Genomic DNA, 23,432 nt, shown 5'->3' with positions numbered 1-23,432 from the left:
TATGTCGTTTTTTTAAGAAAAAAAGCCTTACTAAACTATGTCGTTTTTTTAGGAAAAAAAGCCTTACTATACTATGTCGTTTTTTTTAAGAAAAAAAGCCTTACTATACTATGTCGTTTTTTTAAGAAAAAAAGCCTTACTATACAATGTCGTTTTTTAAAGAAAAAAAGCCTTACTATACTATGTCGTTTTTTAAGAAAAAAAGCCTTACTATACTATGTCGTTTTTTAAGAAAAAAAGCCTTACTATACTAAGTCGTTTTTTTTAAGAAAAAAAGCCTTACTATACTATGTCGTTTTTTTTAAGAAAAAAAGCCTTACTATACTATGTCGTTTTTTTTAAGAAAAAAAGCCTTACTATACTATGTCGTTTTTTTAAAGAAAAAAAGCCTTACTATACTATGTCGTTTTTTTAAGAAAGAAAGCCTTACTATACTATGTCGTTTTTTGAGAAAAAAAAGCCTTACTATACTATGTCGTTTTTGAAGATAAAAAGCCTTACTATACTATGTCGTTTTTTTGAAGATAAAAAGCCTTACTATACTATGTCGTTTTTGAAGATAAAAAGCCTTACTATACTATGTCGTTTTTTGAGATAAAAAGCCTTACTATACTATGTCGTTTTTTTAAGAAAAAAAGCCTTACTAAACTATGTCGTTTTTTTAGGAAAAAAAGCCTTACTATACTATGTCGTTTTTTTTTAAGAAAAAAAGCCTTACTATACTATGTCGTTTTTTTAAGAAAAAAAGCCTTACTATACAATGTCGTTTTTTAAAGAAAAAAAGCCTTACTATACTATGTCGTTTTTTAAGAAAAAAAGCCTTACTATACTATGTCGTTTTTTAAGAAAAAAAGCCTTACTATACTAAGTCGTTTTTTTTAAGAAAAAAAGCCTTACTATACTATGTCGTTTTTTTTTAAGAAAAAAAGCCTTACTATACTATGTCGTTTTTTTAAGAAAAAAAGCCTTACTATACAATGTCGTTTTTTAAAGAAAAAAAGCCTTACTATACTATGTCGTTTTTTAAGAAAAAAAGCCTTACTATACTATGTCGTTTTTTAAGAAAAAAAGCCTTACTATACTAAGTCGTTTTTTTTAAGAAAAAAAGCCTTACTATACTATGTCGTTTTTTTTAAGAAAAAAAGCCTTACTATACTATGTCGTTTTTTTTAAGAAAAAAAGCCTTACTATACTATGTCGTTTTTTTAAGAAAAAAAGCCTTACTAAACTATGTCGTTTTTTTAAGAAAAAAAGCCTTACTATACTATGTAGTTTTTTTTAAGAAAAAAAGCCTTACTATACTATGTCGTTTTTTTTAAGAAAAAAAGCCTTACTATACTATGTCGTTTTTTAAGAAAAAAAGCCTTACTATACTATGTCGTTTTTTAAGAAAAAAAGCCTTACTATACTATGTCGTTTTTTAAGAAAAAAAGCCTTACTATACTAAGTCGTTTTTTTTAAGAAAAAAAGCCTTACTATACTATGTCGTTTTTTTTAAGAAAAAAAGCCTTACTATACTATGTCGTTTTTTTGAAGAAAAAAAAGCTTTACTATACTATGTCGTTTTTTTAAAGAAAAAAAGCCTTACTATACTATGTCGTTTTTTGAGAAAAAAAAGCCTTACTATACTATGTCGTTTTTTGAGAAAAAAAGCCTTACTATACTATGTCGTTTTTTGAGAAAAAAAGCCTTGCTATACTATGTCGTTTTTTGAGAAAAAAAAGCTTTACTATACTATGTCGTTTTTTGAGATAAAAAGCCTAACTATACTATGTCATTTTTTGAGATAATAAGCCTTACTATACTATGTCGTTTTTTGAGATAAAAAGCCTAACTATACTATGTCGTTTTTTAAGACTAAAAGCCTTACTAAGACACGTGCTAAGACACTACATAGTATACCATGTTACTGTGGTCTAGAGGTAAAGTCACTTGTCTCTCGTCTGGGAGACCTGGGTTCAATTCCCAGTTGTGACACTTTTTCACTTAGTTGTTTCTGTGGACTTCTTGGAAAGGGACTGAAATGATTACAAAGAAAAGTGTAGTCACTTGGTTGGCGCAGAGGTTAGATCACAGGACTCCCGTCTGGGAGACCTGGGTTCGATTCTCGCTGCCGCTGTTTGGCTGAAAATACTTGGAAAGAAGAATTGGTCAATGGAATAAGAAGAAGGGAAAAAAAAAAAAGAAAAAACTTTTTTATTTATATTAAACACTTAGTCATACTTTTCAGCAAAAGGTTATATTCCGAACTGCCTTCGGCAGTTCGGAAGACAGTTGAAGGACCTGTCTGTGCGAAAGGCGTTCTCGGGTCGGCCTTCGGCCGACCCTCGACCGCTTGCTTGGTCAGTGAACCGCCGACACCGGGAAGCGAACTCACGTTCTCTCGGTGCAAAGGCGAGTGTGCAACCCACTACACCAACTCGTGCCCCACTTATACAAGGGTGTTGAAACGTTTTATCCAAGGAAATGGGGTGAAACACTTAGTCATTTTTTGGACAAAATGATTCATACACCACTGAATACTTATACACTTAAACACTTATTCAGTTAAACACTTAGGCAATTGTACATATTCTTTTACCTGAACAATTGTGGGAAAATCTTTGCCTGCACTGGGAATTGAACCCAGGACCACAGAGGTGGCAGACTGATGACTTAGCCACTGGGCCACCACTCTGTGAGAGAAGATAGTAATACTTATACTTTTATCTCCTTCATTAACCTGAATAATATTTTGAAAATCTTTGCAGGCACCGGGAATTGAACCCAGTACCACAGAGGTGGCAGACTGATGACTTAGCCACTGGGCCACCACTCTGTGAGAGAAGGTAGTAATACTTATACTTTTATCTCCTTCATTAACCTGAATAATATTTGGAAAATATTTGCAGGCACCGGGAATTGAACCCAGGACCACATAGGTGGCAGACTGATGACTTAGCCACTGGGCCACCACACTGTGAGAGAAGGAAGTAATACTTATACTTTTATCTCCTTCATTAACCTGAATAATATTTTGAAAATCTTTGCAGGCACTGGGATTTGGACCCAAGACCACATAGGTGGCAGACTGATGACTTAGCCACTGGGCCACCACACTGTGAGAGAAGGAAGTAATACTTATACTTTTATCTCATTCATTTACCTGAATAATATGTGGAAAATATTTGCAGGCACTGGGATTTGAACCACGACCACATAGGTGGCAGACTGATGACTTAACCACTGGGCCACCACACTGTGAGAGAAGGCAGTAATACTTATACTTTTATCTATTCATTTACCTGAATAATATTTGGAAAATATTTGCAGGCACTGGGATTTGAACCCAGGACCACATAGGTGGCAGACTGATGACTTAGCCACTGGGCCACCACACTGTGAGAGAAGGAAGTAATACTTATACTTTTATCTCATTCATTTACCTGAATAATATGTGGAAAATATTTGCAGGCACTGGGATTTGAACCATGACCACATAGGTGACAGACTGATGACTTAACCACTGGGCCACCACTCTTCAAGATTGAAGCAGCTCAGATGACTAAAAAAAACTAGCCTGTCTTGTACACTTAGGCAATGTTACAATACATGGTCATTTTTTCAACAATTAGAAACATCATCAAAGCCCTGGAGTTTTTTTTAAACAGATAAAAGCCTCACTATACAATGATAAATTGATAAAAGTGCACTCCCCTTTATGTCTTTCGATTTATGAGAATGTGGAAAAAGAGTATCACATCGTGGGTGCAAGATGGAAGCTTTGATATACTTTTTGTTGCAGTTGCATAACAGATGACTCAAAACAAGAGTGAAGCGTACTAAGCCGAAGCGCCATGCATTGTTACAAAACATCCAGCCCAAACATACCGCATTTATTTGAGCGAAAAAATGTTGACTTGAACCACCACTAATCTCACCACTTTTTAGGACGCCGTCATGCAAGGGCATCGTAGGTTGCGATATCTACCTAAGAAGATCAAGATCGACCCTGTCACCTCCCAGCCCCTCCTCTCCAGCTGCTTGTACGTCGACCGCAAGAGCGCTTACATCGGCTTAATCCCAGATGATCTGCGCTTTCAAAAGCCACTGCACTGCAGAAAGCTGGACGCAGATGTGGCCTAGACGCAAGTGCCATGCGAAGTGAACACAATCCCAAGATAAAACATGTGCATGAGTGTATTCTCACATTGTCAATGATTGTGACTTCTAAACTGGTGGAATATCTTCATTCATTCCTTCCCGTGGAAGCTTGCACCCATTTTCTTATATCTTTTCTATTTGACCTTTGACCAGAACAGGAAATATGTAGAATTGCAAAATGTATTTCAGTGTGAGTGAAGAGCTTTCCTGTTGTTAAATTGATCAGATCAAACTACACAGTGTGTAATTGATCAATTTTAAATACATTATATGTCCACATATTCATGTGAAAATGATACCTACAGACAATTCATAGTAAGGGTTGGAAACATAAGATTTCTTGCAATTATGTTGCCGATTTTAAATGCGTTTAAGAAACGCTATATATAATGTTTTTGTTAATAAAATAATTGTGAAATTTGATTTTTTATTAACTACAAGTATAATACAGTTGAATAAAGAGTTTCACTTGCAGGGTGTCTGTTTTCATCATTATGTTGAATGGAAAAAAAAATAAAACAAAGTGACTAACTCAAAATGTCTTACCTGTCGTTAGACAATCTTATTTGTCACTTCTCTTTTCCACATATAAAGAGTGCAAAACAATTTTTTTTAACGTTGGCAGGCCATTAACTATCCAAATTTGACAAAATTGCTTCCAAAGGTGAAGGTCAGGATGCTGAGCTGCATCAACTTGGCCTCTTCCAGATTACACTATGGCAGCCAGAGAAGAGCTACTTCATTTGTGCGCTAATCTCAACAAATGTAAGCTGGCGGGGCTTGAGTACAAATCCCCCGCGTGCTTCCTTTGGGAGATCAAGAGCGAAAGATGCAGATTGCTTTTATTTCCATTCATTTTTTATTCAAAGAAGCGCCTCACATCAGTGGCAGCCATTGTTTTCCGCTGACAGGTGTGTACTTTGTTTTATTTTTGTCTCGGCCGCCGCCAAGAAGCAAATCCGCCACTTTTTGATGTCTCGCAGGGCCTTTAAGTACTTCTCGGAATACATTTTGATTGCCGCCGTCCTCCGATCTTCGCAAATCTTTGTCAGGACGGCAGCGCCTTGCTTCGGTTCAAACTCGCCGGCTGCTTTTGCCAAAAGCTGACGCAATTAAGCCAAAGACTGATTTGTTCCAGCATTTTTTCTTCAGGATAACAATGTTTGCCAGCCGTGGGGGCACGGGAGGAGGCAAAGGGGGAAAGTACTCGGTGGAAGACCTCTACGGCATTAGTAAGAAGCCCAAAGCGTCTTCCTCCTCGGGGAGTATTGTGGCCAAAGCGGGCGGAAGTCGGAGCAGCAGGGCCAGCCCGGACCAGAAGACTGATTCCGAGGCCCTAGCGTCTCAGATCCTGGTGGCTGCGCACCGACTGGTGGAGCGCCGGAGGTTGGAACTCTACCTTAGAGAATGTGGCCTCTCGCTGGCTGACTGTGAAGCGGAGCGCTCAGCTATGTCATACAGGTGAGAATGCCCATTTATCTTTCCTCCCCAAAAAACAACTAATATGCATCCCAAACTTGTAATGTTCAGATCCGATACTCAGTATTGGTGCATGATATAGCTGTTTTTGGAGTATTGTGCAGTAGTATTAGATTTACTCACTGATTTCAAAACTGTCATGTTTTTTTGGGTGCTGTAAATCAAAGCACGGGACAAATATGTCCACTGAGTGAGACAGTTTCTCTTTATAAATTAATGATAGTAACAGAGAATTCGGTCATATATTTGTAAACAGAGTATTTCTTGAAGCAGTAAAAGCAGGACTCACCTTCATGCAAATAAGATCATTTGTCATTCACTGGTTGCAAAGTTTTTCAGCGTTTTTTGTTGTTGTTGGTTTATTGGTCTGAAAAGATAGATATCGGGACAGCATTAGATCAGTGTCCGCAAAATATATCAAATCGGAAGTGTTAACTTTTTATGTAAATGTATCAATAGAAAAGAGTGCATCTTGGGCAGAGAAAACACATTTATATTTTTGAAAGATTTGGCATTAGCTTCAAATGTATATAAGTATCAGTGGCGGTCCATGAATTTCCTAGCGACGCCTTCAACTGCCGGAATAAATCCAACCCTCAAAAACTATTTTCTAGCTATTAAACCTCTACTTCAGCTACACCTGCGACACATAAAAAAAAATCAAGAAATCTGAAATGTAATTTGCTAAATGCTTCAATATGAAAACACATCTGGACGCAGCGCAACCAGCGGGAAAGCAATGAAGGGAAACTAACAGACAATTTGGGATGATTTCAAAAGTATTGATGGGCAAAATATAAGATATAATTCAGATATTTCTTAGGCCAGCAAAGAAGTCATTGAAGGCCCTGACAACACACCACTGATAAGCATTATATGAAATAATTTGAATACCATAAAGAAGACAGAAATAACTAATAGACTGATAGACAGAAATAACTTGACCACTAGACGTCACCATTGCAACGGGAACCAACTGATTGTAAGTATGTGTTTAGCATACATGATTGCTACAGAAAGAAATAGCCTCAAATTCCTAGAACAATTTGTGCCAGGGCTTTTATGACATGCACGTCATATTTTTTAAATCACAAGCATTTGAAGTGGAAAAATTAATTGCATGTGGCTATAAGGCTGCAGCCGATGGGGTTGAGCTAGTATTACTAACTCATGGATGTTGCCTATTTATTGTGGTGATGGTCGGGGTCATAATGTAAGGTTGAAGACTTAATGCAGCTCCAACCCAAAAAGAATCATCAGACATTAGATGGAATTTCCAAAGCTGAATGAAAATAATCTTGACACTTTTTGAAGATGGATGATGTGGAAACTTGGATTCCCAGTGATTTTCTAATGTCACCATTTCTTTGACAAGCTCAACGGGGGGTCAGCATCACCCAGGGTGGGTGTGCGGGATAGGATTTGGACATACTGGGAGTCAGCGACACATGTTTGGACAGGCTCACTGACTCACATCTATCTCTCTTTCAACTACTCCGTAAAGCTATTTTGGGATATAAGGCCAATCTGTGCTCTTTATTTGTTTTTGACTTAAAATGAACTAACACAAAATCTGTACGATAGATGAATGAAATAACACTGAGCATATTTTATTTTTAAACTCGTGTACGACTATTTCTGGCTACATCCGGTTAAATTTCAATTTTATTGTCAGATTGTCATATGTAATTTTACAATGTAACTGAAACATAATTCCTCTCAGACCTGGTGCTTCAAAAGACTTAAGATTAAATAAAACAATAAATAATTTTAATTCAAGTCCAAAGCAGCTGTTGGCAGATGCCAGGGAAATATGATTAAATCGCAATTGTATTAGAAAACCGACTGAATGAGGCAACTGGCAGTGAATGGTCACATTCTATTGACATGGGATTGGCCTTCTATCAGCATCAATGGTACCCAAACTTCTGGAAGCTAGACTGTATTCCATTTCAGTGTAAAGTTACCAGGTGACCAAAGTTCCATGCAATCTGCAGAGAGCTCCAAAGCAAGCTTTCTGGTAGAAAATAATGAAGGTGCGCAATTTTAGTTGCAGGTGTTGCCCCTGTAGTCCTGCGCAGCTTCTTCACCACCATCGTTGCGAATATGATGTACCTGCAGATATTGCAGTAGAATAGCGATGGCTGCTCATTGGGATAAATGGGTGTGGTGGTAGAGGAAATAATCTGCAGAGATGTCTGCACATATTGGAACAAAATGTTCACCAGTCGTGACGCGGTTTCATTTATTCCCAATTCAGCTAAGAGGCATAACGTTGCATAAGCCGCACACGCATCATGTGAGGACATTTGTTCACCCGTGTGATGAATGAGAGAGAGGGAGAGAAGGAGAAGGGAGAGAGCGGTTGCGCGGTGTGCCGTCAACAATTAGGGGACCTTCTGGAAAAAGCGAGGAGCAGGGGTGGGGGGATATCCATTTGAAAGGAATGATGACGGGATGACGCTGACTGTGGGCTTTTGCGGCTGATTCGCGCCACCGCCATGCCAAGTGCGTTTTTCTCCGTGCAATTCCGTGCCAGGGGACCAAGCGGGAGACCCGCGCACAGCGTTTACGGCTGCTGCCGGCATGTCCGCCTCTCCACACGCTGAAGGAGGTAATCAAATACATTTGATGTGGCTTCCCTCCATCGTCTGCTTTTTGTACTCATGCGTGGCCATGTACTGATCCCCCACCCCTCGAATATACGCTAGTGTTTTCCCACCTTGCGACAAAAAGAGAAGATTTTGGGGGAAAATGCCGCCTTTCGATGCCCAGTGTGAGGATGTGTGCGTCGTCGCTGCAGCACGCCGGCGAGCTCTCAGGCTCAAGGCGGGAACGACTCAGCTTAGCTGAAGAGGAGACATTCATGTTTGGAGCTCATGCTTGGGGTCTCCCTAAAGAGCATCCTGCAAAATCTACACGCACGCATCCTGGTGTGTTTTTATTCTGAAGCGGACCACCGCCCCAATGTCGGTTGAGTGTTGGAAAAGTCAGCCACTCTTCCGCCAGCTTTGCCTCAGTAGACAGGCACCTCTGCATGTCTCGTGTTAGAGGCTGGACATTTGGATGCACTCCCTCCCCCCGGAACTCTCAGGCAAAATCTTTAACCCGGGCACCAGCGGCGCCACTGATTCAATTGGACGTTAGCGAAGCCGAAGGTTCCACTCCCAAAGTCGCCTCCGGGAAAGCAGGGTCAGGATGCAGGTGTCCTTCGCCTGCACCGAGCACAACCTCAAGAGTCGCAGCGAGGACCGACTTTGTGGCCTTCGCACTGCTCCACCTCCTGGGGGCAGCGGCGGAGGAGTAGGAGGAGGCGGCGGAGGAGGAGGCGGTGGAGGAGGAGCGGGCGCCGGAGGCGGCGGAGGAGGTGGGAGCGGCCAGGAGCGCAATGGCAACTACACCTCCCAAGGGTCAGTCAAGGCCAGGGAGGGACCCGGGTCGCGGCAGACCCCACAGGGTCACGCGCACATGAAGGAGGCTATCGGGCGGCACACTAGTATGAAGTACAGGTGAGTGCACTACAGGTGGAGACGCTCTGGCTTTCAGGGGTGTGGGCTTTTGACCTCCAAATAACAATCTATTCAAAATGAGTCTGAAAGGGTTGGGCGTCTATTGCCATCAACGGTAGTGAATGAGTAAAGCTCAAAAGTCACCAATTATATGAGTCTTGGGAGCCCAATGATTCCATCTTGACTAATAGACTGCCACAATTCAATTCACAAACCTCAATTGATTGAATATTATAGTACACACATTGTTATATTTCAAATTTTAAAAAGATGCAAAAGCAATCTTGATTTGATTGATAAAAAAATATTCTTGGAAACTTCACGCCTTATTTCAAAGATGTCGATCAATTTGCTGCATTGTTATGGTTTTGATTGCACCTAATATTCAACCTACCTAGATTGATGTTTGGTTCCACACTGATTACAATGCAAACAAACAACAAATTGGTAGTATTCTGCTTCTTTTTACTGCTTTGGGAGAACGTGAACCACAACACACTGCACAATTATCAGTCAAAGACAATCATGACTCGGCCAGATTTTCATAGGCGTTTACTCTGCTGATACCTTCCCCACTATTCTCCTTGATATTCCTATTGTTTATTGGAGGATTTGCTCCACAAATAGCCAGCCTAATGAATCACTCCTTTTTTTCCTAAATCTCGCAACTACAAAAGCTCGCATTGACATCCTGCCGTCGTAAAAGACGTCCGAGACGTGACGGTCCTCTGTGATGACCACACATAGCAGAACAATGAGTAAATATTGATCGGGCTTAATCCTTCTCGTTCAATTGAAATTTCCACCAGGGAAAAAGCAAGAGGAAAAAAAATACTATTCACCTCAGAAATGGCTTTCCCAAAGGCTACGATAGGGTTGGGGTCAGGGGTCAGAAGACCACTTGATCCTTTGAAAAAGCTCTTGAACAAGCTGAGGATGCATTTTATTCTGGTCATATTGTGTGGAAATTGTAGTCATTCTTCATTTTTATGCAGGGGGGATACTTTATATGCAAAAAGGTGACATTGAGGTCGCCGTCAAGCATTGTGGAATATATTGTGCAGGTTGTCTACATGTGCATTAAGCTCAGCCCCCTCAGCACTTCAGTTACGAGAATGTGTACCAAAAAAAATAATAATAAAACATGCCACTGCTGGCATTAGCTTGTTTTTCAAAGTCCCACTATCAAAAATCAAATGCTAGAACCTTTTCAAAGAGTATTCAATAAATTATCACAACTCACAAATCCAAAACTATCAAAATTGTACAATAATGATTGATGTAACAGTTATGCTTTTCATTGCACTTTAGGGTTCCCCTGGATTAATCACAGTTTCTTATATTAATCTATTGAATTCAGTATAGTACCGCCTAAAGTGATAGTGGGCCTTCAAGCCTTGCATTACTAAAATGCCCTCCTCAAAGTTCCTCTCAGAATGACCTATGCCTACCCAGGAAGCTTTAAAAAGCTTTTTGTGTGGCCAGATAGACAAAAACCCTGCAGAGCAAAACAACAGCAGGTCTGAGTCATAAGGTATGAAAACATAGAAACAGCTTCTTCTTTCTGGATTCAAGCACATTGACTTTTATTAACCCAATACTGAAAACAATTCCATTTGTGTGCACGTATAGTGTGCTATAATCCAATAATAGGGACGGGGGTTCCAAAGATCGTTTTCAATCCCGATAATAATACCGCTTCCATCCTTTCTTCACTCTGTTTGTTTTCACGGATGGTGTTTTCAAAATGAAACCAAGCGCACAATGTGAGCCACTCATGCAGGATGCGGACCTCTTGGATTATTCTCGCCAATTGGATATCCTCGGCTAAGCGGCACAAAATGGGGAGCGCCATCATCGATCCGGCACGTGCCCATGTAAACACATTGCATTGAGACTGACTCTAGTTTATCGCATTGTTGTTTTATCAGCCATGCACAGACTGCACCGGGTGCTTTTATAGCATGGTGACAGTATACAAAGTTCGAATACAGTAGCCTTTGTGCCACTGACGTCATGGAGCAGGAGTACAGATGTGACACAATTCACACTTAGCAGATGGCACCTGTCATTACTGCTGTTTTCTCATGTTTGCTGATCCCCACAGGTTGCCTCATTAACCCGAGTAGCACTTAGTGACAGTCACACTGACAGCGTATTAGCATTTTCTTCTGGAATTCAGTTAAATGTGTTGATTTTATCGCGTCTCCAAGATGGGCCAAATAAAGAATACTACAGTGGTGCTGACCGGAGTTGCGGGTGACCCAATTTAAACTATTTTAAAGGCACCATTTGGATTTTTGCATTGATTTGGTAGCAGAAACTCAAAATCCGTGAATACAATTGCAGATTGAATCACAAAGCACTTTTGCCAAACACTGCCGATATATGAACACAAATATGCAACAAATGTAGATGGGAATAATCCAAAATCTGTCAGTCAGTAGGTGATGCTTATGTCATACTCACGGTTATCACCAGAAGGCAGCTTATTCTTCCAACTCAATATAGTAACCAAGTACAGCACTTTCAAAACAAACCATTAAAACACCACTCTAATTAGATAATTAATCGAAGCAGCAAAATTGAATTTGAATCTTTTTTTGAATCCAACAACTCAAATTTTGTCCATTAATCATAGCAGCTCTGAAAACAATAGTAACTTACAAGTGTATTGTCACTACACCGTAGTATAGAACAAGTAATATTATATATCAAAACAGAAAATGTCCATGGTTACATTTTTTTTAACCCTAACCCTTTACTATAACCTTTTCTGTGCATTAGGTCTAAAAATACTGCCAAACAAATCATGTGAGTAATGAGTGTGTCAACCCTTCTTCCTCGTGGTTATTTGTATTGAATCAGAATTAGCGAGCTGCAAACATTTAAGGACCAAAGAGCAATGAAAAAATTGGTTATGCAAGGCATGCAAGTCACATCAACTACAAGTAGGCCTTTTTGAACCTGCAAAGGTATTCATTTGCAAAGATAAGAACAAATGAGCCATTTATTTAACTTGCCACATAGATCCCTTAATGACTTAATGAATTATGACGTAGAATACTCAATTACAGCTCTATCTCACACAAACACGCACGTGGAAAAAAATACAGTAAGATGTAAAGTCAGTCTACAGCTGATGTAAAACTATATGCCCATGTAATATGAATGAATTATTGTGGCTATGGGGAAATGAATGGTTGTGACGTGAGTGGGTCAGTCCACTCGAGCATGAAATATGCAGAAAATGCTCGGAGGACCGTGGCGTGAATGCAGCAGAGCGCCACCTAGCAGGATGAGGGAAACCACCTCAGCTCTTGTCATTAGCAAAATAGATGTCTCCATGGAAACCAGGTCTTTATTGTTTTTGTAATGAAGAAGAAACAACAAGTAGGGAAGGAGGTCAAATTATTTCCGGCACAACTACAAGCCATAATTGGCTATTAAAACAAAAAAAACTAAAACTACTCTTGTATTTATATGGCTGGAATGAGTTAGGAAAAAAAGTGCCAATGAATTTTTCCGTCACTTTGGTTACCATTAACGCTGTCCCCATCCTTGCTTTTTCGCATCTATATACTCTGTGGTGTGCACGAGAACTACAACACAACTTCTCAAAGTCAACATTGTGTTAGGACTAACATGTTTTCCGAGAGTGAACGCCATCTCGAGTACTTTTCCTGCGGTTAGAAAGAGTAGTGCATTATCATCAATTAGCATTGTGATTGGAGTTTGCTGACATTGAGTCTGCTACTCTCTCTAAGTGCACTTCAACTGTGCATTTTAAAAACCCCTCAGCAGTACAGAAACAAATCATAGAACCTTAACAGCTTTGACAACTTTTCCACATACTCTCATGCACACATGCTCTACTTTACTTTGGTTTCATGCCCTGAATGACCTTCATTAGGATACCACCACGTTCATGGTCATAGCTCAAATCGTCCTTTTGCATTGGAAAAAAAATGAAAATCCAAATATAATTTTCAGACCGACCACAGCCCACCGTGCATAAATTGGAAGAAAAAAAACATTCACACATCCTCGAAAGTGTTGCGGGGGTTATATATATAGATATATCTCTATATATATGATTTACACATTGTATGGCCTATAGTGGTTATACTGTACATAATGAAAATAAGGCTGCATTTTTGTCTGAGTGCATTTCTGTTGACATTTAAAATAAACTCAGTTATTTTCTATTGGCATTTAATGTACTTTTGAAAATGCAATCTCGGTGCCAATGGTAAAAACAAATGTTATCGCAGCCATAAACACATATTTCTCTCATTTACATCTAAAATTATTCTGCAACACAAAATGTTTGCAATACGAAAACCCGATAAATCGGATAAATAGGTGGATAGATGAATCGGTTACTTATGTAATCAATAACTTCATCCCTAATTTGCCACTATTTATCAAGTTGTTGTTGTTGAGAGAATGAGTAGCTCAGTTCAAATGCTTTCCATCATACAAAAATGCATCAGCCGACATTCTAATGGGCCAAAACATGTGGACAACTGCATTCAATCATGTTAAATTCCTTGAGCCGTCCAAGTCTATGGGCTGAAATATTTATGAGGCTGCCGGCATGGGAAAGTGAGCCGTCATTCAAATACTGCATCTATTGTACAGACATACAAGTTGGCAGGTGGCACTGACCTTCCCTTAGACTTCTTATGATTTGACTCACGCTGGCTCAACATACTGCAGATGTGCCACTAAGATATGACACACGACAGTAAGGAGTGCTGCTTAAAAACGAGCTAAATTTGAACATTTAAAAAGAATTTTAAAACCCAGCTTCAAATGAAAAGCACCCTTTTGAAATACTCCATTATGTTTCTGGCATTAAAATATGTGTGCCTTTGTCAACGACCGTGTCTCTTGGGACCTTTCCAACCACTGTAAAGTGGCTCACTACTTTAATATCAACTGGAGCTGCTCCACTTCATTACGTGAATTTTAATAGGAAGGTCATGACCACTAATAAAGATGTATGAGAGAGACTGTACTTTTTACCATTCACAGCGTGTATTTTTTTTTTTAAATTAGGACAGACCTACTTTTTTAACAGTGTTAATGTATTTTGGCTGAATAAAAGGTGTCATGTTACACAAACATTTCAATGTTAACCACGGTCTGTTAATACTAGCTGAGGCAAGAAATAAAGCACTGACAAAACTACATGTGTATATTTGTATGTATGTGTATATGAGTATATACATACATATATACACACATATACATATTGATATTGAAATTTAGTTTTGTCATAATTCAAATGTGTCAAGGTTGTTAACAAGTCTCCACTGTCACCCAATTTAACTGTTCATTCATTTTAATTTGACCTTACATGACCTTCGAATAGTGGCATTCACAGGAATTGCTTCCCAATAAAGCATGTTAATTTAAAACACCCACCACATCAGCAATGGCCGATAGCTGTCCGGCTAATGCAAATTAAATCAATGTAGACTATGCCTGGGTTAAAGTGTCTGTGCAATTGCATCTATCATAAGTGGTAGTGCAGGAATTCAAGTATCAGGAAAAAATAGTTCTGCCTCTAACTGCAGTGCATTATTTATAAGAACCAAGAATAAAAGACCTAAATAGAATCTACAAATGTGAGGCTGTTAGAAATTGCACTCTCATTGTGGGTTCTTGATCAACAAATCAAGTTCACCATGCCAAGTTTATGCCACCTCTTAAAATATTCACTCTTGTAACTCTATGAGTTGAATATATAAAATAGCCTATCTTTATGTAGTATTTGGTATGGACAAAAAATTAATAAGAATTCTCTATTACTAAAAAAATGCATTATCTGACCAGCATGTCTTCAGATTTTAACAACCCCGCAGATTCCTTTCAAGCCCAGAAATTTTAATTAGAGTTTTGATAAAACATAAATGTATGCTTTCGTATGGAGAGGAGCTTGCTCAGCATGAGCGTGCCTCCTAAGACAACTGCAGGAAGCAAAGAATCCATCATGCACTCACGACCATCTGCGCGTATTGTATTCCTGCCGCCCCGGGTGCGAGTTAACTGAAGGTGTCAGCACAGGTTAAAATGCTGACTACACCATGACAAAGCACCCTTCCCACCATTAATAATGCATCACAACAACCCAGTACCGTCCAATCGCCTCGTCTGTGCTTTGTGATTTATTGCCAGAGCAACAAAAAAGAAAAAAAACAATATAGAAGAAACAAGGTGGTGCTTCTTAGGAAGGCCCGAATGGCATCTGTGTGCACTGCTTTTGAGTGCGTTCATGCAGAGCCATATGCAGATGTGTTCCAGCTTGATTGCCGTCAAGCGTGAACAAGGCCGTCGACGCATTGAGCGCCTGCACGTGTTTGCGCATTATAGGTGTTTTTTGGGGTTTTTGTTTGCATAAGACCGCTCGGCGTGTGAAACGGCGTTTCTGCGGACCGTGTTCTTGTGCACGTGAGTGAACACTAAGAGAAAAGTAAGGGGCAGCTTGTCAGTGAAAGCCAAGAGTGAGCGTGAGCTGCTGCGCACTCGCTGATAGTAAATAAGCAGACTGCAGCACTGCAGAGAGATGTGAGTTGGGCTAAGTGCGGGAGGGTGCAGCTGGAAAAGAAACACTGACTTACTACATTGAGCTATTTTTTTAACTGTAGACTCTCGCATCACCAAACTACACCCCTTTACACCCCCAAACTAGGCCACCTCGAGGTCCGAGCACGGTCACGCCCCAGGCTCCTGCACCCTATCGATTTTGAATCATTAAAGGACAGATTAAAGAAAAAAATAAGATCATTTGGAAATGTGATCAGAGCTTTAAAAGAAGGTCAGTGCCCAAATGCACCTGCAACACCCCTGTACACTTTCCATTTTCAGTCATTACAAGAAGATGTAAGGAAAATATTTTGGACATGTAATTAGATATGGGCTTTAGAAGATGGCCAGTGTGCGTCATGCACGGAAATGCCACTGTTCAAAGTAAATACGTTGCCGGTCTCAGTGGACCCACGCCGTCATCGACGGGAAAAGGTGACGGAGAGACGGCTTTGCGTCCCAGGAATGGGTCCACTTGCCTTTTCTTACATCCTCCTTCCTGCATCTAAACAATCCCTGACCCTGCTGTAGTGTGCTATTTTGACTGAGTCTAAACAATGAACATTTCACACCCACACGCCACATTCACACCAGCACGCACACCCGCGCAGTGGGACACAAACGCTTACATGTACAGGAATCTAAAAATAGCTCAGGGGTCAGGCATTAAAAATAGAACAGAGAAAATAAAAGCAAGGCTTGCTAGGCTGAGTCAAAAAGCTCTGACAGACTGTCTTTCTGCATTTGGTTATTTGTGGCGGACACAGGCAGGCAAACAGGCAGTGTAAAAGGGGATGGGGGGGGTTTTGGCAAATGGAAAGACAGCAGCTAGGAGCACTGCGGTTGTGATGCTCCTCTCCCATCCTTTTACTTGGCCTCCAATTAGAATTTAGAGCGCACACATGCAGAAGGAGAGCCAGCATCAAACCATTTCATCTGGACATGCTCCCGTAGTCACAAAGGCAGCTCCGTTTTGCCCTTCAAAACTCGGCCGTCTGGGTAATCCAAAGTGGCATGTTGGGTAATAGAGCTCTCCTCGACCCCTGCTGGTACATTTTGGGCCATTTAGCGCTCCTGCCCAAGGCCCGCTTCCCCGCGGCTATTTCACTCAAGCTACTGTGAGCTGTTAACATATGAACGGCAGAAGGTCAATTGTTCTGATAGCAATTAGACACATTTTAACCACAGGCGCATTGGCACTGAACAGTGCAGAAGGAGAAAGTGTTCACATGTCTACTACTAAACCTCATTTGCTTTAGGATGATGGTTTCGATCATTTATTATATCCCAATGAAGTCCAAACTACGTTTTTTATTGGCCCTCAGCAAATTGTGAAAATATAATTAGATATGATCCTGACTTTAACATATAAAAGTGGAAGGGTTTCAAGTTGGGCCTCCCAATATGAATTTGTATAATATTGTATTGTTTCTTATTGTATCATCGATTGTATCAATTTGGATCCTTCATTTATTCTTCCATCATAGCTATGATTTTATCCACTGAATATATTGAGACATCTTATTATCTCGTCGCAGGAACCTCGGCAAGTCCGGCCTTCGTGTTTCCTGCCTCGGTTTAGGTGAGTTCATAAAGCATGACATACATTTTTGCTTTACAGCCTTAAATGTAACACCCTCAACTCTTCTTTTAATCAGGCACATGGGTGACGTTTGGATCGCAAATATCTGACGAGGTGAGCATCCTTTTAGTGTTAAGATTCAAAATAAATCAATAGCCACAGACTGAGTATTCTTTATCATGAGGCTATCAGATGTGGTGGTGAACGCCACACATCCATTAAATTGCTCTCAGTTTCAGCCTTTCCTTTTCTTTTGTCAGATGGCAGAGAACCTGATGACCGTAGCATATGAAAACGGGGTCAACCTATTTGACACCGCCGAAGTTTACGCTTCAGGAAGGTCAGAACTCATATACGACAATTTCCTGTGTATATTGTAAAAATCAAAATTACCTTCCATTGAATTTAAGTCATATATCAATTCATTTGTTATGGTTTATTATGAAGAAATTTAATTGCCTTTCTGTGTCTCTCCACAGAGCAGAGATGACACTGGGAAATATTATTAAGAAGAAAGGATGGAGGTCACTTACTACTACTTATCTCAATAATGCATGTAAAATCCATTTTTGGTGGCAAAGCAATTCTTATTATCATTCTTATCTTCTTCTAGACGCTCAAGTTTTGTAATCACTACAAAGATCTACTGGGGAGGCCAGTAAGTATTAAAGTGTTGTTGTTGTTGTTTTTTTACTTCAGCAGATTTTTTTTTTAAATGTTTCAATTTTGTACCCTCATTAGACACCCAATTGTAGTATTTCTGTTGCCGCAAGTATATAATCGAAGGATCAATCTTTAGGGTAAAATCTGTTATTTAAATAGTTAATTCGTTCGTGTGCATTTGACTCCAAAAAGTGGTTGGCTGTCAATTTAAGGCCAAATCTAATTTTTTGAACCACTTCATCCTCATTAGGGTCATACGGGGTGCTGGAGCATATCCCAGCTGACTATCCCAATCAACCGAATTGATGTCCAGTGTAGTGGCCATAGTCTGTAACAGGATTAATATTCCTTTCAAACTACCATCTATCCTTATTAGTTGTGATCAATATCAATTAATCTATTTCATATTGTCACTTTGCAGAGCAGAGACAGAGAGAGGGCTCTCCAGAAAGCACATTATTGAAGGTAAAGTATGATCCCATTGCTTTTTGCATAAGACTGCCTGGCAGGAATTCCGGACTCAGGGTCAGCCAGGGGTAGAAAAAAAAAAATATGACGAAGCTGCCGTGGAAAATGCACCACGGGATCATTGTATTTTCAGCCGCTTAATCGTCTCTTCCCGCACAACTTAATCCGTAAGAAGGCTACTTTTGTTTGTTTACCGCGCACTGTGTAGCATGTCCTTGGGCTGTCCAATTAAATAAGGATTTGAATAGGCGCCATTGTTATGAGCCTTTTGATTGGAGGTCATTACGTAACAGGTCAACTTTGTGCAGCTTTTAACGTTTGCACGGCATGCTGGGACGGCGCTCCTACTTGGGCTTTTAATCGGCTTGGGGCCTGTCACTAAAATGCGGGCAAAAATGATGACACACACGAGGTCAGAACTATGACATTTGATAGGAATACATAACAGACATAGTTAAAGTTGACATATCCCTTTCTAAAAACAGATTTGTTTCCAAGCTTGCGGCATGCTACGGTATGGTTAAAATTGGATCTTGCTCAGAAGTCTGCTTTGATTTATCCTTTTTTTTTTTCATGAGTCACATGACTTCATTCCAATGGGACTGCTCTTCAAGGATTTGTGTTTTAAATAACATGACGATGGTCACGTAAATCGCTGTGAAATTGTTTTTTCAAGTTCTGCAAAACTGTTCTCAATCCCAAATAACGCCGAGATAAAGAGGTCTTGTCCAAATTAATTTTGTAGTGTTAGTTTTCAGTAGCGATATGTTTTCTTTAAGCCAAAAAGGAACAAAATGTTGGAACTGAATTGTGTTTTTGGTAGTTTTACACCTTAACATTACGTGCCATTTTGCATCATGGTGTCTTATTTGGCAGGTTTAAGAGGATCCTTATCAAGACTCCAGCTGGATTATGTGGACATTGTCTTTGCCAACAGAAATGATGTCAACAGTCCCATGGAAGGTGATCTGAAATATGCTATGTTTTGTATGTTTATTCCAAGAAACTATGGAAAAATGGTTAATTGGTAAATTGCTTCAACACAAAGACAGCCGATGTAAGCGTTTATTTTTTTCCCCATCGGAACAAGCATTAAGTGGATTGAGCACATAGCAGTATCCCAATTGTTAATTAGCCTATTCTCTTGTTGAGATCAAAACCATTTACTGAAAACTACTTTGACCAAGTGACAAATGGCAAGTTGCCAATGAAGAGTTGTTACCAACAACATTGGAACCAAAACAAGAATGTTTTAGGCTTGGCCAGCATCGCTAAAAATCCATCAGTAAAAAGAATCCTGCTGTTACTGTTTGATAATAATCAGTTATTAGTTTTTAAGTCCCTATGCTTGCTTATAAAATCAAGATGCATAAATATAAGATATTTACAATTCAGTAGGCGCCCAAATCTGATGGTAATAAAACCATATTACATTTCGTCACGAGGTAACATCAACGAGTTTCGACTTCTGTTTTCCATCGAGTCATACTCTGTTTGCCACAATACCTGAGCAAAATTTACAAAACGTTGGCATTTTCAATGCTTTTTTTAACAGAGATTGTTCGGGCCATGACATTTGTCATAAACCAGGGCATGGCCATGTACTGGGGCACCTCACGCTGGAGTGCTATGGAAATCATGGTGAGCCCTCATCAGTGGTTCTTATTTCCCTGCTCTTGATCAATGCAAGAAAAATTAAAATCCTATACTTTTTCCTTCATCAGGAAGCCTACTCAGTGGCCCGCCAGTTCAATTTGATCCCACCTGTGTGCGAGCAGGCAGAGTATCACTACTTCCAAAGGGATAAAGTAGAAGTGCAACTCCCAGAGCTCTACCACAAGATCGGTAACAATCCTATCAACGTGTACATTGATTATGTTCCTGTACCATTGGCGGCGATCAAACGGATCGGAGGCCTATCTCCATCGATGGCAGCTAGTGAGTTAACTGTTAAATAGTCAAACATCATTTGTCTGCTTTCCAGGTGTCGGAGCAATGACCTGGTCACCACTGGCGTGCGGATTGATCACTGGCAAGTACAGCGACGGAGTACCAGAGTGCTCCAGAGCAGCAATGAAGGTCAGTTTGATTTAAGCGGCCCTCCCGGGGGATTCCACACTAATTCCCGACCCAATCAGTGAGGTCTTTTAGCTTGAAATCAGTAAAGAAGCCCTTTACCTACTGTTTCCCCTTCCCCTTTGCATTTGGCTGAAGGGCTACCAGTGGCTGAGGGAGCGCGTGAACAGTGAGGAGGGGCGGAGGCAGCTAGCTAAAATCAAGGAGCTCCACCTACTGGCAGACAGACTGGGATGCACTGCCGCACAGTTGGCCATTGGTAACGCCCATATAACACTGCAATTTCTTTTTTTTTAAAAACGCTTACTAATTTGTTGCTAGATTCATTAAGACTCCAGAAAAATACAGTTCCTGCAATGAACAAATCTGTCTCATATTTGAGAGGTTTCATATTCCAATCTCCCCTTTTATAAAGTTTGAATATTCTATACTTGCTTGGTAATTTTGAGTCCCACCTGTGGTGTCACTAGTTCTATGTTAGGGGGTCTAACCCTTTGCCTAAATTATACAAGAAATTGACATTAGGAAAAATATTTACTTTTAAAATTAGAAAAATTGCACTCTTTAGGAATGATAAGTAAGGGACTATATTTTCCAAGTTATTATTTAATTAGACTGCTATAAGACAATAGAAAAATCTATTTTCATGTGTCCTTTGTCCTCACAGCATGGTGTCTTCGCAGTGAAGGAGTCAGCTCAGTGCTTTTAGGTGTTTCAAACACAGACCAGCTCTTGGAGAACCTAGGCGCACTGCGGGTGAATAGTGCTTCTATTTTCTACATTCATCATATAGATTGTAATGCTGAATCACACTCAGTTTAATATAAACGCACCAGTAGTGAAAGATATGCATTAAACGAACTGCAGACGTGGTCTAGTGGCATATTTGATTTTGAATTCTAATTTAGAATACTTAACTGTATTTCATTTACAGTGCACCCTATTTCTTTTGAACCCCTTTTGCAGATTTTATCTCAAATGAGCCCACAAACAGTCACAGAAATGGATGCTGTGCTGGGAAACAAGCCACACTTAAAGAAGGAGTCTCGAGCTTGAAAGTCCAGCATTCAACAACGAGAGGAAGAAAATCAAGCAAGAAGACTTTGCTTTTTTTTTCTCTGCCGTATATTCAACAACTTGCATGTTCTCAGCAACATTATGCTTCAAGAATGAGCGCATAAACCATTGTGCTCAGTACATTGTATCACATATGGGGGAAAAAAATGAGGTTGCTAATCAGAACAACAACAAAAAAAGGTCATTTTAATAGTCACTGGCAAGATTATTCTTTCTTCAGTGGAGCTACTTGTGGACTTTTGACGTGAAAAGATTATCGACGACGCCATGAAATCAGACTATTTTAATGGTGCGTTTATTCCCGGTGGGCATTTCTGGCTACCGTCTAACTGCTCTCTGAACCGTGGGCCTAACGACAGAGAAAGCAGCAAGATGAGGGCAAAGGTCAATTTTCATGTGCCCAACATTTACATTAGTGTGCATGCAACTGGTCTGGCAAACATTCACTGCTTTACCAAGTTGGGCACAGCAGATCACTTGAGTGGTTAAAAAAAGAAGAAAAAAAAAAGAAAATGACGACATCACATGCTTTTTAGAAATAGGCAAATTACTCAGAGGTATGAAAAAAATGCACTAAGAACATGAGATTCTAGTTTACAAAGTTTGGCGGAGAACTTCTGCTCTTAATGAGAAAATGAATGCGTATCAAAAAGTAGCTGAAAGATTGAAGTCTGTGGATAATTGTGAGTATTTTCATGCATTCTTTTGAAGGAACACCGTCTAAAGTATGTTTTCTAACCTTGCAAGTCTTTTGGCAGTGTCTTTTTTTGCCTCTTTTGTTCCTCAACTGTGCGCATGTCCCTTTAAGAGAGAAAAGCGCCAACAAGGTGAACAAATGTGGCATGGCTTTTATCGGCAGACGTAAGTTGCAATATCCTTAAAACCTGAATTTTACGGTAAATCTGAAGCTCCATGTGATGTTTAAAACAATTAAATGTAGAAAGTCAATTGTAAAAGTCTTGGTAACACGGGGTGAGATTTGACAAATGTATGCTGTTTGTTTTGTGGATTTTTTTTTTTGTACATGGAAGCCTTTTATTGCTTCCTTCAATCAGTTCTCGGGAAATTCAGTTTTAGTTTTAGAGTGTTGAATACTCTTTTTTCCCATGATTTTTCCTTTAGTTTTCTATGACTTTTATGTTAGAGTTAGGGGCTGTGTTCCTTTTGTCGTTTCCCATGAAATTAACCCCCGTCTGGACTTCTGGGTGGGTGGAATGTTTTGATGATTTTCTCCAGTTGGAACGGCAAGTGTATATAGGCCTGTCTGTTTGGCGGCAAGTCTCGGAGGTTCATTCATTTAGAAATCACGACGGAATTGCCCCGTTACCGTATGACCATGACTGAGTGTTGCGTCCCGTGTACATGAACTATTCAATCCAAACTATGAAAATGTAAACTTTGCCTGCATTAATTCTATTTTACTGTCTTGCAACAAAGAAAAAGGGGGATGAGGGGCAACAATTCATGCTGAATGTAATGTGTCTGTTGCTGCGTCTAAAAGGAAAGCACATTACATGATTTGAAAGGTCTTGCTCTTGTTTTTCGTGTCTTTGTAAAAAGGGTATCAAAATGACTCACATGTAGCCTTTAAAACAACTGATGCGTTAAATTCCAAGTAGTCGGCAATTTGTTCAAAGGAATGATTTGCATTTGGTAAAAGAAAGTATTTCTTTTCTTTGAGAATCAAAGTCATTCAATGCAGTTTATGTACTGTATTTATATAGTATAGTATAAGGTGCACCCGTGTATAATGCGCGCCCATAATTTGTGACTAAAAATGCGTATACAGTGTTCCCTCAGTTATCGCGGTTAATGGGGACCGGGACCACCCGCGATAAGTG

General features: G+C 39.8%; 2 protein-coding genes across 3 annotated transcripts in view; both read left to right on the top strand.

Annotated features, from left to right (window-relative positions):
* The window catches only part of LOC144212607 (transmembrane protein 47-like), a 111,119-nt gene that overhangs the window by 14,577 nt on the left and 73,110 nt on the right, over nt 1-23,432 (top strand). The window lies entirely within an intron of this gene.
* On the top strand, nt 4,918-23,119 carry LOC144212604 (voltage-gated potassium channel subunit beta-3). 2 transcript variants are annotated; one of them, XM_077740615.1, is made up of 15 exons: nt 4,918-5,054; nt 5,127-5,604; nt 17,264-17,307; nt 17,384-17,421; nt 17,568-17,647; nt 17,787-17,831; nt 17,921-17,965; nt 18,392-18,435; nt 19,315-19,401; nt 19,994-20,079; nt 20,163-20,283; nt 20,423-20,517; nt 20,653-20,773; nt 21,182-21,270; nt 21,481-23,119. In XM_077740615.1, exons 2-15 carry the CDS (start codon nt 5,303-5,305, stop codon nt 21,568-21,570), a joined length of 1,287 nt encoding a protein of 428 aa, XP_077596741.1. In that variant the 5' UTR covers nt 4,918-5,054; nt 5,127-5,302; the 3' UTR covers nt 21,571-23,119. The 2 variants fall into 2 exon arrangements, with proteins under 2 accessions (XP_077596741.1, XP_077596740.1); XM_077740614.1 differs by lacking the exons at nt 4,918-5,054; nt 5,127-5,604 and adding exons at nt 7,899-8,236; nt 8,334-9,131.

Source organism: Stigmatopora nigra, chromosome 19, assembly GCF_051989575.1.
Source record: "Stigmatopora nigra isolate UIUO_SnigA chromosome 19, RoL_Snig_1.1, whole genome shotgun sequence".
In the NCBI taxonomy this organism is placed as follows: Eukaryota; Metazoa; Chordata; class Actinopteri; order Syngnathiformes; family Syngnathidae; genus Stigmatopora; species Stigmatopora nigra.
The sequence above is the reverse complement of the archived record's forward strand: the minus strand, read 5'-3'. Positions and strand labels throughout refer to the sequence as shown.

Bases quoted from the DNA above. Each gene is read 5' to 3' on its own strand.
- LOC144212604 (XM_077740614.1), top strand. From the start codon at position 8,821: ATGCAGGTGTCCTTCGCCTGCACCGAGCACAACCTCAAGAGTCGCAGC. The intron at 20,284-20,422 runs GTAACAATCCTA...TCTGCTTTCCAG, and splicing joins AGAGCTCTACCACAAGATCG to GTGTCGGAGCAATGACCTGG. The intron at 20,518-20,652 runs GTCAGTTTGATT...ATTTGGCTGAAG, and splicing joins GCTCCAGAGCAGCAATGAAG to GGCTACCAGTGGCTGAGGGA.